Raw genomic sequence first — 16,067 nt, 5'->3', positions numbered from 1 at the left:
CCCCTATAATATCAATATATTATTATAATAACATATTATACTATTAATATTTCATTAGGTTATTAGGTATTACGTAATATTGTTACTCAAATTGTTTAGTGCGCGACATGCGAAGCTCCTGCGAGATATAGGTACACTGTTTCATTCGTTCAATCGCGCGGTTGGGTTAATAAAATGTTTTTTCCTCCCCTGATTGGATCGTTGTGTGCGATTCAGTCATTACACATCCGTGCTCAATGTTTGTACCTGTCTTTCCTGGCGTGCCCCTCCGCCGCCAGCACACCCAGCATGGTTTCCAGGGCGGAGCGCACAGGGCTCTCCTCCGCGGGTCGCTGCTGTTCTTTCCGCTCGCGATTCTGCGCGGCCGCCCGGATGGCCTCCCACGCCTCCATCGCCGCGGCGTCCCGCTTCTCCTGCGCCTCTATGCGTTTGGCCAGAGTTTCATCGCGGCGCCGTTTCGTTATGCCGTCGGCCTCGTCGACTGGCCGGTCCTCGGTGGCAGATGGTGGGGTCACGGCTCTGGGTCTCTTGACTCCGGGCACGGTGACGCCGTCCCTCGCGGCCAGCCGCCGTATTCCAGGGACATCCTGTGCGAGCCCATCCCTAGACGTCAGACAGCGTTCTGCTCGCTCTGACGGCTCGTCATCTGTATCTTCGGGTGACTGGGGCTGCGCACTGTCAATCTTTGACATTACTTCAACATCGCCTAGGAGAGCATCCTGTGAAGCGAAATAAATGATCATAAGTTCAGGAGAAAAGTAATGATTCCGGATCCCTATGCAAACTTTGCATTGCGCACTTTGTTTCATTTTATAATTGGATTTGCGTTAAATGTACGAATTGAAAGAGAGAGAGAGAGAGAGAGAGAGAGAGAGAGAGAGAGAGAGAGAGAGAGAGAGAGAGAGAGAGAGAGAGAGAAAAAGACAGACAGGAGAGATGGGACAGACCGGGTAGGTAGACAGGATAGATACAGTCAGGGAGGAAGGAACAGAGAGACAGATAAACAACTCACCGGGAACGACGGACCTGCTGCCCGTACAGCGGCCCCACCCGCTGCGATCTGTGTCCTGCACGGAGGTCGGCTCGCTGCAGTCAGTGGCCTGAACGGTTGCCCGCTTCCGGCGCCGGCTCAAACCTCGCAGCTCGGCAGTCCGAGACCGTCTGCCGGCAACATTTCACCGCTATCGCCCCCCCCCCCGCGTGGGAGGGGTCACGAACCCCGCCTGAACTGTATGAGGAGCCGTGTCACCGCCGTCCTATCGCCGCCGCCGCCGCCGCCTCTGATAAAAGGATACAAGGAACGCGCTCGATAATGTTACGAGTGCCTGTCGTATGTACGCATTAATGTTAGACCTATTGCTTATCACCCGGACAAAGTTCAGAAATGACCAGCACTGCAAGCTTTGACATGCTTCAAAATTTCCAAATCAACTTATTATCATTGCTTATCTGATTATTTACTAGGCACTTAATTGTCGTAGAACTTTCAAAACGCTACAATCATCGTTCAGTGGCGGATCCAGGATTTTTCGAAGGGGATGGGGGGCGGCGAGTCGAATAGCTCAGCCTTCGACAGCACAGGGGCGCCCTAATATTCAATGTGGTAAAAACAGCTTGTCACTAAGAAACGATTGCATTGAATCTAAGTGAATCCAATTTTACAATGGATTCAAACTAAAATTACAACTTTTTATTAGGTGTCAGCTCTCTTGCCATGTATCAGGCTTGTCGATTGACAAAAAGCTTATCACGAATGTCGAATGCTACCAATACAGTACTAACCTGACCAGCATCTTACACGGATCCAATGCGCACCGCGGTCATCGCCGACAGGCACTGTTTTCGATTGCACTGGGCAGTAAAATGTATTCACCTAAATCGCTGTAGTGACCTAAAATGTTGCAATAGTAGGCGTGACATTAGATTCAGTGGTTCCCACTACGCCTCCGTATCTAAGAATATTGATTGCGCTAATGTTAGCAGAGGGCTCCCAAACATTCGGATCATACACACTGCCCCCTCCCCCAGCTCCAAATAAAAAAAATACTTGCATTCATAGCAGTGAACTAGTGAGATGTCAATCGGATACTAACTTCTTGGTATACCGATAACAAAGCGATACCAACTTGGTATTTGGCATTTCAATCCTAGTTTTTGGTATTTTGTTGGTATTGCGAATCCTCGCTTATGTATAAGAGGCTGTTAATTTGGTAAAAAGTTGACATTTCCCTGGTATTCCCAAGCACAGGACTGCAGGCCATCGACGCCATTACGCGATCGGCGCTCAGACATATGCAATGTCAGTATAGAAGACGAAGCCTGGACACAGGCTTCCCTCCCCATGCGGTACGGGGGTCTAGGCGTTAGATCAGTCGAACGTTTAGCTCTTCCCTGTCACTTAGCATCTCTGACTGAGGCATCCTTTCTCGCTTCGTCAATTCTTTGCAATCTAGGAAACATGTATGATGTCACACTGGCCATGAAACCTGCGCTTCACCGACTCCTCCCTCTAATCGGTGAGGCAACACTCCCCGACCCCTCTATGCCAGGACAGCAGAGGGCTTGGGACGACCTGGCATCGGAGGCTAGCTACAGTTACTCCGCGAAACAAATCAAATCCACAGAGGTCGTTTACTTGCCGCCACCCAGCCTCACACAGCCGCATGGCTTCAAGCAGTACCGGTCCCCAGCCTCGGTCTTCTTTTGGACCCGGAATCCGTAAGAATAGCAGTGGCTCTCCGTCTTGGCGCCGCTATATGTGAGCCTCCTGCAGCCGTCCGGTTGACAGGTTGGGTCATCACGCCTTATCCTGCAGCAAAAGTGCTGGTCGATTCCCCCGCCATGCCGAGCTGAGCGATTTGGTGAAGCGCAGCCTCGCTGCATCTGGCATCCCGTCCGTTCTCGAGCCTACTGGCCTTGACAGAGGTGACGGCAAGCGTCCTGACGGGCTTACCACATTCCCTTTTGAAGGCGGAAAATGCCTGATCTGGGACGCGACATGCACGGATACTTTTGCTGAAAGCAGCCTGACAAAATCGGCAATAAAACCAGGATCAGCGGCCCGGGCCGCAGAGGATCGAAAGGTGCAGCGGTACGCCTCCTTATCATCCCAGTACCTTTTCGTTCCATTGGCGGTCGAAACATCAGGCGTTGTTGGCCCCAGTGCCATCAATCTAGTGCAGGAACTCGGCCGTAGGATCACAGCAGTAACCGGCGAGAGGCGCGAGACGGCCTGGTTATGGCAAAATATTGCCGTCATCCGCGGAAACGCGGTAGCAATAAGAGGCTCTGCTGATCATTCCTCCTCCATGAGCCCCGCCAACCAAACCTCACCACCACGTGCAGCTCCACGTCATACACCGAAACAACAGACTTATCGTGACTCTCGTAACACTCAGGCCCACTTCTCTCACACCCTCCCTCAGCCACGATCACCAGCTCAATCCAACCCAACAGCACCACCATCCCCAGCGCTTGAAACCCACGACCAGGGGGCGTCGAAGTCTAGTAGGAAAATCTGGAAATCCCCGGCGTGACGTCACGTCGGGGATGACCGACGGCACCTTGCACTGAAAGATACGGCAGAACGGCTATTTTTGAAAAATGATTGAAAATACTTTTGTGCTGTTATGACTCACAAAACGCTTATCAGCATGTTCCTCATCATGTGATAAAGGCATATCCGTGGTCGAAAATAGCCGAGACCCTCCCAATTTCCAATCATCGATCTGATAAGCAAATGATGTAAGCGTAATCCTTAAGGGCGACTTTCCGTTACAAATCCGTACATATGCATCCTTATGGAAATCGGTAGTTTGGCGATTGGCGACGCGCGCGACATCTGTGCTGCGACTGTAGCGACGTCTGGTGGCTGCTTTTCTGCTGTATGTAGGTATTGGGGTTTTGCCAGATGTGGTTCCTACTGCTACGCCACTATGTTGACCCAATACTAGAAAAGTTATTTTGCTAGTAAAAGGCAAGCAAATTGAAAGTTGATTCATAAAATTGCTTATAAATGATAACGAGATAATATGTAATAAAGAAATTTTGATTGAATAATTAATTAAATACCCAACCGTGAAACTATATTCTGGTAGGTTTAGTAGAAATAAGTCTGTGCAACCTTGCATTTAGGGCCTTGCCCACGACTACGACAGACCATCAGCATCCCATCCTTTTGCCGGACACTAAGCCATACCATCATCACCCGTCCCTCAAAATCCATCAGCTCAATCTCTACTCGCCTTATAATGTATAGAAAGATATATGAGGAAATGAGGGCAAGTTTTGTCCTATAAGGTGTCGATCTGAGCCGCGACCCTCTGGCGGACCCAGACCTTGCTCCATACCTCATGCGCGGTGTTACTCAGTGTCCTGATTTATCGTGTCTAGCTCAGCCTTAGCTGTAGTTATCTGTGCATATCTGTATGCCTATTTGAGCCGAGGTGCATGCCTGTGCTGGTTACTTTGTTTGTAATATATTCTCGTGTTCCCAAGTTGGTTCGGTTTTGGTAGGTATTCTCCCATGCCTCCCATGGTTTTGGTTTTTGGTTAGTATTTGATTTGGTATCGGTATCCTGATTTTCTGTAATTGACATCACTACAGTGAACCATGAAAATGCATGTGCATGCATTGATATCGACTCAATACTGCGGCGGAGGCAAACAGGATAAACTACGAACGACAGCAGCAGCAATAAGAGCAGCAGCCGGAGACCAGGACGGCGGACACGGCGCTGGTGACGGTGACGGGCACCGGTGTCACCTACTATGGTCGAGTCTGCGTGTCCAGTGTCGTGACCTACCTACAGCACGATTGTTTTCTTACGCGCCTTTTTGGAAATCTGCAGTGCGGTCTCCATCGTCAGGTCTGGGCCCTGCCTGGTGCCTCCAGACGTTCCTCGGACAGTGAGGCGCGAATCGCGGTGGCCGTCAGCAAGGCCGTATAAGGCCGTCAGGTTCACCCGGCTTAACCCTCGCCGGCCGAGGGGGGGGGCGGGTGCCGCCCCCCCCATAGGGTTTTTTCGCGATAGCTCCGAACACACTGGCGATAGAGAGCTGAAACTTGGCATACCTGACCTTTGATCCAAGCCGCATCTTTTGACACCAACCGCATTTTTGGGTCAGGTCAGGTCACTGACCTATGACGTCATAAGTGAACCTCTGCACGGTCTTCAGATGTCGCAACTTCGCAACGCCCTCACTGCCAGAGGAGATGTCACAGGGAAATGAAACTTGCAGGATCTAGTATCCATTATGAGTCCCACAACTTGCATATCTCGGATTTTTCCTAAAGGTCATATGAGGTCAGGTCATTTTCGTGACCTCACCATTATAAGTCAATGGGGAAAAATTCAAACTGCTATTCTGGCGCCGGGAACGATCTCCAACTATCTCAAGCACACAGAATCGTGATTTTATGCACTCCTTGCAAGGTTAGATGCGTCACTTTTGCAATGTTGACCTTGCGTGACGTCATTTATGACGTCATCAAGGTCATATTAGTTTTTCGTCAATAACTCTTGATCAAATTGAGCTAGCGAGTCGGGAAAGCCACCAATGGACTCAGGAAGACCTGCCGAATCGAATGATATGCGACATGACCCCTTTCGACCAACTTCGTGACCTGGGGGTGCTGACCTGACCTTGACCTGAGGTCAACACCCCAAGTTGACCTGACCCGGACAAAAAGTATATCATTCGACGCGCCTGAGCGAGACGAACACGATGCTGCCAAAATCGGCGCTCTGCGGCCGTTTTTTGCGAAGTTATTCACCAAAAACTGAACCGTACCTTGGGGCACTTGACCTGACCTCAGAGGTCACCGGTTGACCTAGGACCTTAAAATCGGGTACCAATCTCTGCGTCTCGTAACGGCGCACACGCTCGTTTTTTCCGCGACGCGCTAGCTCCACCAGGGGCGAAACGGCGAGGGGGGGGGTCGTACCCGCCCCCCCCCCTCGGCCGGCGCGTATGTAGAAAACCAATAGGTCCGGCGAGGGTTAAGAAGCGCTCCGGCTCCGCGGCCGGTGGAGACGGGGAGTGCGGCCAGGATCTAGCAGCACGCTGATGTCTGGAGGAGCTGCTGAGTGCTGGGGACACTTTTCCAGGGCGGTCATTGCACAGCCGGGTCGCACTTCCTTGGCATCCTTCCACATTGGCAGCCAGATGTTGTGCTCCGCCTTGACGCCCTAGACCACTTTTGCGTTCCCCAAGAACTGCTTGCATCGCAGGACGACTGGCTCCACCTCTACCCATGGCTTCAGCCAGGGGCTTCAGCTGCGCTGGAAGTTGGAAGGAGCCCACAAAGCTTTAGGGAGAGTTGCTGTTTTTCGCCGAAGCGCGCCCGTATCTGCTCCGAGGTACCGCTGAGAACCGGCAAGAAGCAGTTTAAGGGAATAGTTCACTTTCCCGAAATAAGTTTTTTTTTCAATGGATTCATGATTTTTTGCTCAAAATGATCAGAAAGAAAATAATTTTTTACGAAGGACAAAACTATATTCTATATAAAATATTGTTTGACGCGGAAGCATTATTACGCGTTGACCAATCATATTGCGTAGTACAAACCCATTTGCTGTAAGCAGCATGCTGAATGCACGCACACACATACAGGGTGTGAATTGCGGTCTTGGAATTATCAAATGTCCCGACACACTTATTACACTTATTTTCGTGGTAAAGATTTCAACAATTGTCATTCACAAGAAAACGCGGACTTTATTCTCAGTTTCATTCAAGGTCCCTGCCGTTGGTATTGATAGCGATCTTTGCATTCTAGAACCCATGGCGACACCAAAAGGCTGCTTAAAGTATTTGGCACCGAAACTGACGCAGTAGTCGTTCGGACAATGCCTCAAGATAACTTCTACATATGTCCTGTTGGGTCAAGTCGAACGCATCTGCATCGTCTTTATATCACTGTCCAGTGGTTCAATTGTAACTTCTGTGGCCTTAGTGTTTAGCTTTTTCTATATTTTTTTCTATATATACAATGCGCTTAAAGATATCAAGTCTACTTATATAATTTGGTACTAGAACAGTGCGCTATTATCAATACCCTTGCATGCCTTTTAATGCTAGTTTAACTAGAGTGCTGACTCAGGGGGTGTCAAAGAGTGGCATTGAGCCATGGTCCCGTGTCCCCTCACCCTTTTTAACACGGCGACTATGGCAGTGCATGGAAGGAACTTGACACCCGACCATCGTTGTCCCCTCCCCTTTCAGCCCCGTCTGGAATCAGCAGTAAAAGTCACACTTACTGGCGAACGTCTACGGCGATCATCCTTTGGACACTCGGCTGCAGCGTCGCAAACTCCTCTGGGTGTTCCACGTACGGTTGGAGCAGGTGTTTCGCCTCCACTATGCTGTTTTTGTATACAAAAACGGCGTCATATAGTGGTCTGGGTCGTTTTTGTGGCGCTGCCGGGCTTGTTCGAAGTTTTCGACCACTGAAAATCAAAGCAATAAATTACAGTCGGCCGTTTTTGACAGCCGTCATACGTAGGTACACGCAGTTATAGCTATCCTTCATCGTAGACAGACAGTGTTTGACTTCATCAGACAGTGTTAATGAGTTGCGCAAAAATGAAGTCCCTTCCCAATTTTAACGGAATAGTCTTGTCGTGAACGGTCGAGCAAAGCAAGAAGTGTTTTTGGAATGCTTGCCTTTCTTGTACTTCCGTTTGACAAACCAGTCGCCGCCCGCCTGCATACACTTTTCCCATCGTTCCGGCCATCGTTTCCGTCTCTTTCACACAGTTTTTGACAGCGAACATGACTAGCGTGGGTCTCGTAGTGTTCACCATGGACGCCATCCTTCAGGAACCAGAGAATCTGAAAGAGCCAGGTCCGGACTGTAGGGTGGCTGCCGGCTGGGGCATGGTATTCCAGCCCCGTCTCGCAGTCTCCTCGCGCGTGGCGTGAGACGTGCGGTCGGGCGTAGTCATGGTGTGTGGTGATGTTGACAACCAAGCCGGGACTCTATTTCAGGATCGCTCTTCTCAGTCTCCTCAAGACTGTGATGTAGCGATGGGTGTTCATATTCCACCCAGGTTCAAGGAAGTCCACCAGGATGACACCATCGCTACCCCAGAATATGGTTGCCATAATCTTCCCAGCAGAGGTGGAACTTTTCGTCTTCTTTGGTGCCGGTAATCCCGGGTGTGTGTATTCCACGGACTGGCGCCTGGTCTCTGGCTGGTAATGGTGGAGCCATGATTCGTCCCCGGTTACCGTTCCTCTGAAGAACGCTTCTCCAGCGTCCCTGTATGCACGGCGGGCGTCTTTGTGCTCCTGCGTCAGCATTTTAGGGACCCTCCTTGCCCAGACTCCGGTAGCTCAGTTGGTTGATGATGCTTACAGTGGTCCGAGTTGGGCAACCAACTTTCAGAGCCAAATCCCGTACCCGGGTTCGACGGTTCTGTTCAATCATCAGTTTTCAACTGCTTCAGGAGTTAAGGCACTTTAACCCGCGCACCGTCGGGGGGGGGGGGCGGATATCCGCCCCCCCCCTGAGGTTTTTCGTAGATAGCGGAAAAACCGCCGCGCTACGTGCCGCGAAATTTAGTACGACTATTCTCTCATCAATTTTACACATGGTGTGCAAGTTTGAACCTCCTAACCTTTAAGGTCAGGTCACCAGGTCACTTTGAATGACCCAACCTCAAGTCACTTTTTTGCAACTTTGTCACCGTGCCAGAGCTACAGTAGATGTCGGAGGCCTTTGAAAGTCGCAGGATGTTATAAAGTCATTAGAAGCTACAATTTGTTCATCTCGGAATTTCGGTATCGATGACCTAAGGTCAGGTCAGTTCAACTCCCTGTTTTTACCACTAAAACGGGTCGGAATGGCCCCATAAACCATACATGACTTAATATACGATCAACCTTAACTACTTTGAGGTCTGTTTTGCTGTTGGACAGCTGTAAGGTTATGTGAAGTCATCAAAGGTCACCAAAGGTTTTTTGCTAATAACTCCGTACAGGAGCAAGATTTTGCCGCGCGGCTGGTCTCATTGTATTCAGCTCGTCAAGGCGTATCGAATGATATACATGATGACCTCGAGATCACGTGACCTGAGGTCAACCTTTGACCTTGACCTTTCGAGGTCAACATAAATATCACCGTTGGATATCAAGTGTGCTGCTTATCAAATACCGATGACGATGCTGTTTTCTGGTGCCAAGCCAGCTAGAACCTCTTTGTCACACTACCCGACCAGAATTGAGTTGCTGAGGTCATTTCAGGTCAAGTTGGTCAAGGTCAATTATATGTGTTTGTATTTCTGTGTGTGTCTGTGTGTATACCGATGTGTGCACCGCTTGTTTTTTGGTCCATATTACATGAAATCATGATCTGAGAAGCTTTTACCAAAATTACAGTCAAAAAACTTCACAAAAAGTAAATTCAGCTTGCCTAAAACGCAATTATCTTAGATGACCTAGGTTGACCTTGACCCTGACCTTGACCCTTGTACATCGTCGAACAACATGTTCCATGATAGGTGGGAGGTAAGACTGGCAAAAAAGGCCGAAATCAGGGTGTCAAAAGCTCACAAGGCCCATGGCAAACGCAAGATGTTGAGAATTGGCCATTTGGGTCATGACATGACCTGAAAAACAAGATCATATCTCCGAAACCAAAAATCACAAACGTGAAATTTTCAGTAGACATCAAGAAAGGTTTGACGAGCAGCTATACGAAAAATCAGCCTTCTAGCTCTAAAAATGTTGAGTGCAGAGCAGAAAGACTACCTGGGGGTGGCAACCACCCCCCCCCCCCCATGTGCGGGCGAGGGTTAACGCCTTTGTCATGTTGCAATGTCCTAACTTATAATTGTATCTTGCGCAACATAGTCTCGCTGAGGATGATATAGGGAGTATATCGAAACCGGTCCGAAAAAAAAATGTGTAACTTGGAATGTGTATCATGAATTCTATCTTCAGTAGAGTATCGATCCAAGAAAAGAAGGCGATAAGAAAACTAGAATCCATTGGAAAAGACTTAATCAGGACAAATGCTGCTGTTACATTTAACCAGATCTGCATTGGTGGATTTGCCGACCTTTCCCAAAGTTAGTTAAACTGTGTCATATAGTTCAGAAATGTCCATGGACCACGAATCTGCAAATATTTTTCGTTCATGGTGTACAGCGTCGACGCCACATCAGCCCAAACACAAAGTTCCGTGACAAGCATCGTATACCCGTTTTCGTACGGAGAAAAGTACCAGGTAATGTAGGCAAGAAAAAATATATATTAGACGGCTTTATCAAAATTTTCGGGGTCTAGCCTGATATTTTAGACCATCGGCTTCACGATGGAAAGAAAAACTTTCGGCGGAATACATAAATACGCTTCAAATGTTAAGTTATCTTAGATGCTTTTCAAATTGTGAGTTAATTTTGCTGTTATAAATATTCTGGAATGCCGTTATAAATTATAAAAAGTCCCGCTAGGTCCCGCTCTTCCCGCTAGGTCCCGATCTTTATGGTGTTAACCAGTCAATTGTCTTTCAGAAAATGTATTTCAGCTGCCTCAGCCTGCCATAGCGAAAATGAGGGGCATTTTCTTTTTTTACTTCAGGTCGCCGGCGCTGGCCGTGCGCGGTTACCGCGAGCCGGCCGGAAGCTGTGAGTAACAGAGAGTTGTGCAAGGTTGTCAAGTACCAACTATATTTAAGTTTTGTCCGGACATATCCGTACCTGCTTTCGGAGTGTCTGATACAATTTTCTGACCCGTACTTAATTTGTTATAGTCTATTGTTATGTAGCCTGTGGCCATCAGATTCCCATCATGGTTTTGGTGGCTACATTATTTGCTTATCGGAATTTCCGGTGTCGCCATGACCTGACCTGACAGGTGTTGCCATCTTATCACGTGACTGAACCGAGTCGAGGTCAGCGCAGGTCAACTTATTAGTTAACCAATTAATCAAATAAATTACTAATGATTGATTAATTAAATTTCTCAGAAATTGCTTAGAGAGTACACCGACTACCATTTGTATGATTCTATCATCCCTTTCATGTGAAAAGCGGACACGAAACACGAAAAAGTACCGATGTCGCGCTAATTTTCGCTCCGGTCCCATTGTGCTCCGGTACGAAGTTGGCGCAGACTAGTGGTGTCAATCGGAACTTGAATCTTCGGAATTCCGATTTTGTCCAATGTCCAATTCGGAATTCGGTTGGACAATGGCAGCAGGCTTTGGACAACTTTGGACAATTGCTCGCTACACCTCAACATTTTTAAAAAGTAATCGTGTTTAACATTGATTGGCTATTAGAAAGCCCAGCTTTCAATATAATGAAACTTTTGAGCTGGTAACGGAACATGAAAAGCAAATTAAAAAACAGTGTTGAGTGTAAACTATTGCGTAGGTGTCGGACATCTTTGGACAAATGGCTGGCTTGGACATTTTTGGACGGACAGTCGACGTAAGCATTGGACATTGGACGGACTTTGGACATACGTTTTCTGAAATTGACATCACTAGCGCAGACCCCCGGCGGTGCGCGGGTTAAAGGAAGGGTGCCACCTTCCGAAATTTTTGTTCTATGAATCTATTTTACTTATTTGAATTTTTAGACGTGGTTAGCGCGTCCACAATATACAAAAAACCAAAACATTGCATTTAATACATTGGCCAAAAAAAAGATCGTTGTTTATATCACCACTACAACTCAAGGTCGTTTGATGTGGCAGCTAGGACGGCTGGCATATCCTGTTGTCATGGCAACATATCATTCTGCCATTTGCATTGATGGCGCAACTGAGACAAAAAGATGAACAAATAAAAAGGAAGAAGATAACATGATTTGAACTAAGTTGTAGGTAACCAAGTAGGTAACTGTTGGCCATATTTGCCAACAGTTAAAGAACATCAAATAAGCCGAGTAAAGGTTTTTCCTTTACAATGCTTAAGAGATCTATGGAACCCTTCACCCTTCATGCAACTTACTAGAAAAACTTCCCAATTAAAATTTTAAAACTTAAGTGTATACCATAAAGAAAAAATATACCCTTTCAAAATGATAAAACATGCTTCAAAAGTATAACTTTTATACATACCTTTGCTGATTTCATGTTTTATAAAATACCCTTAACACGACGAGGAAATAGTGCTGAAGATTTTTGCCTGCCCGAATGCTGGCAGCAAAACTCGCAAATGATAACTTCACGTGCGGATTCAATGCTGACCGTCTCGAGCATAGGTAAGTGAAGCCGGTTTTTAGGTTCATGTGAGGCTAATCTTGTAAAAACTGCGTTGTGTCCAAAAGGTGGCACCCTTCCTTTAACCCACGAGCCGCTGGGGGGGGGGGGCATAAAGTTGCCCCCCCTTTACGTTTTGTGAAATATCCGAAACCTGATGAGCTACGAACGTGAAACTTGGCATAGCTTCAAATGAATACCTAGGCAATGTTTGAGGAAAGTTTGGTGGTTGTAGTACCTAAGATGACGTCACAGTGACGTCATAAAGTTTTGTCGTTTTCCGATATGGACCGTTTCTGATGACGCTGAGCATGAAACTCAACTGTAAATGAACTAGACAGCACCTGCTGTCATCCTAAAACATCTAACTACACTTCCATCTAGTTTCTGACCAATAATCCACCCTTTATATTCGGTCCCATATATCTGATGTATCGTGAGGAATATGAAAGTCGCAAATCTATAATTTCACTTATGACGTCACTGTGACGTCATTTCAAATGGGATTGACACCAAATTTGGACACAACCTCGGCTAGGTATTCAGGAAGATGTGTGCAAAGTTTCGTTTCTCTATCTCTTCGCGTTGCGACGATATCGTCACAGAAGTAAAGGGGGGGCAACTATATGCCCCCCCCCCCCCCCAGCGGCCGGCGGGTGGCGCGGAGGCCCAGCGGCCGCCGGGTTAAGGCCTTCCAGACTTGTGCTTGTCGCTGGTGCTGTGATCTCCGTTACGAAGCCTCATAACCCATCTCCTGACAGAGGAAATAGCCATGGTTTCTTAAATACACAACACGATTAACGACCACTTTGCTTCCCAAACGAGACTAGTCACTTCCACAAGACAAACACTCCCAAACGAAGCCCGGCCTGTACCCACACTAGACAGCATTCAAGTGTCTGAACAGGAAGTGATCCGCATCCTTAACTCCCTCGATCCCAACAAGTCGACTGGACCGGATAAAATTCCAACAAAAATACTTAGGCTTGCCACCGTTCTAATTTCTGAGCCGTTAACAAAACTCTTTAATAAGTCTCACAGGGACGGTATTTTCCCAAACTCTTGGAAAACAGCAATAATCAAGCCAATATTTAAGAATAAAGGGTCACCATCCATTCCATCAAATTATCGTCCAATATCTCTCTTGAACACCATGTCAAAAATTCTTGAAAAAATTGTCTTTAACGGTATCTACAAGCATATTAGCGAACATCACCTTTTCACAGACAAACAAAGCGGGTACAGACCGGGCCACAGTACTCAACTCCAGCTCGTTTATCTGACGCACAACTTATACCAAACACTTTACGCAGGCGACGACTTCACAGCAATCTACTTAGACATTTCCAAATACTTCGACAAAATTTGGCACGAAGGACTTCTTCACAAGTGTAAAACAGACTTTGGACAGACAGGGACTCTCTTGACATGGTTGCAATCTTATTTGACGGACAGAACACACCGTGTATTAATACAAAATTCGTTTTCCTCACTTCAAACCACAAATGCGGGATGCCCCCAAGGGTCCGTGCTCGGCCCTCTACTAGCCCTTATTTACCTAGACGGACTCTCGACCAAGACTTCTAATGACACACTCTTTTTTGCAGACGACACTTCACTTTACGCTTCACACAACAATGACACTTTCGCCTTGACACAAACCTCGTTACAGCGCGACCTAGACAACATTCAGCAGTACGGCCATGATTGGATGATCACCTTTAATGCATCAAAAACGATACAACAAACATTCTCACTCAAAAACGCCCCAAGCATTCCCAAACTAGTTTTTGACGGTCAAACCATCCCCGTCCGCGAGCACCACAAACATCTTGGCATCTCCCTGTCTTCTGATCTCAAATTTAAAACACACATAAATGGGATAATAAAGAAAGTAACCAAAGCTCTGGGTTCCCTCTATCCTATCGCAAAACACGTACCAAGAAACATTCTCCTCCAAATATACATAACCTACATACGGCCCTTTTTCGACTATTGCGACATAGTATATGACGGACTGATAACTAGGAACGACGCTAACAGACTTGAACGACTTCAAAATCGCGCAGCCCGACTTATTACAGGAACAATGACAAGAACACCGACGAACAGACTGAGGGAGGAACTGGGCTGGACTTCCATGGAAAACAGGCGCAAAGTTCACAGACTTCTACTTTACCATCACCTAAAAACAGCTGATCCTCAAATACCACCATATGTTCTTTCAATTATTCCTGACACACGAGCATACCAGACAGGTAGAAATTTACGAAATTCCAGCACTCTCACACAATCCTTTAATAGAACTACTCTCTTCAGGAAGTCATTCATACCAAGCACAACCCGGCTCTGGAACGACCTTCCCCCATCTGTCCACCATCCAAACCTCTTTTCCTTCAAACGACAAATTCACGAACATTTTGGCCCTCCACGACCGCCAGAGTACTTTACCTTCGGCTCCAAGCGCGGCAATCTCCTGCACACCAGACTACGCGTCGGAGCATCTAAACTCAACGAACACCTCCATAAATTACTCCTTTCAGATTCACCCTCTTGTCCATGCGGCCATTCACTTGAAACTGCGGAACACTACATCCTTCATTGCACTACATACAATAATATTCGACAAACGCTTTTCGAGGAACTATCCACAATTCTCAATCTTGACTTTCGAACTTTGCCAACATCCAAACAACTTAAGATGCTACTTCATGGCGAGTTACTCAACCCGGGCAGCGGACGAGAGGTGGCAAGCTGTTTCCATAAATACATAATTAATTCCCACAGATTTTGATCACCAAAACTCCTCTCGGGCGCGTGGGGCGGCGGCTCCCGGCGGCTGTTCCGGGGCGCTGTGGGCGGGTGTCCCTCGTGCGGCGGTAGCTGATTGCAATGAACGCGAGACATTAATGACTGATTGTGTGTGAATGTATGATGCGTATGATGGAGTGTAGTGTAACTGTTTGAAAATGCGATGTGTGTGTGTGTGTGAGCGCGCGTGTGTGAGGCATGTATGCACGTGACGCTAATAATAGTACACAACAATTACCTGATACGCCAAGAATTGTTACGTGTGCGCGTGCCAGTACAAGTGATTAAGAGTGTGTGTTTGTATGTATGTGTAAAGTGTAAAGCATAGGTACGAGTCTGCACGTAAGCTTGTATGTTTGTGAATGAGTGTGCACGGAGAGAGGTGCCCCGAATTGAGCCTTGAGCTTCTGCACCAATCTCCGATTTACTCTTTTGTTCCAGTACTTTCTGTTCAATAAATATCATCATCATCACCACGAAGCTGTTATGGATTTTTGTTGAAGAAACTTCTCAGAGTTTAACCGGGAACTCAATGACGGCGCGCTGTTTCAGTGTGGAATCCATTATCCCGACTGTTTTCCGTATATTCAAAACAGTAATTCGAAATGCTTTAAAAAGTTCAGCGAGATAGTGACAAGCGCGTGATTTTGGCACAAAACGAAGATGTGCATTTTGTAGAAAATCTCTTGAAGATTTCGATGTTTTTTTTTGGCATCGCGCTAGCGTCAAAAATGTCGAAGTCACAGGCTATCGTCCATTACTTATTGAACGACCTAATGCTATGGATTTCAACTATCTTTGCGGTTGATGGGTCACGCACGGCCGTCCTGCAGCCCGGCCGTCTCGTGACAGTACTTTAGTGTCTCGTCTCAAATAATGACAGGATTGACAGATGTGATCAGGTCCGAGCCGGAGACAATTGTTCACTTTAACCTGGTAGTTAAGAATTTTCTCGGAGCAGGGTTCCCCGGCGTCGAGCGGAGGTCAGGCGGTCGGCGTTCCGTGAGGGGTGTGTAACCTGAACCAACATTGACGTTGAC

At 47.2% G+C, this 16,067-nt stretch overlaps 1 protein-coding gene across 1 annotated transcript; it reads right to left on the bottom strand.

Annotated features, from left to right (window-relative positions):
• Positions 1–39: 39 nt before the first annotated feature.
• On the bottom strand, positions 40–1,190 carry LOC122393631. Its single transcript, XM_043389845.1, has 2 exons — positions 1,013–1,190; positions 40–719 (listed from the first exon to the last, which is right to left on the bottom strand). The coding sequence occupies exon 2, from the start codon at positions 690–692 to the stop codon at positions 234–236; it is 459 nt and encodes a 152-aa protein (XP_043245780.1). The 5' UTR covers positions 693–719; positions 1,013–1,190; the 3' UTR covers positions 40–233.
• Between the last annotated feature and the right edge of the window lie 14,877 nt (positions 1,191–16,067).

Source organism: Amphibalanus amphitrite, unplaced genomic scaffold, assembly GCF_019059575.1.
Source record: "Amphibalanus amphitrite isolate SeventyFive unplaced genomic scaffold, NRLGWU_Aamphi_draft 000545F_arrow, whole genome shotgun sequence".
Lineage (NCBI taxonomy): Eukaryota > Metazoa > Arthropoda > Thecostraca > Balanomorpha > Balanidae > Amphibalanus > Amphibalanus amphitrite.
This window is presented reverse-complemented; position numbering and strand designations above follow the sequence as displayed.

Bases quoted from the DNA above. Each gene is read 5' to 3' on its own strand.
- LOC122393631 (XM_043389845.1), bottom strand. From the start codon at position 692: ATGTCAAAGATTGACAGTGCGCAGCCCCAGTCACCCGAAGATACAGAT.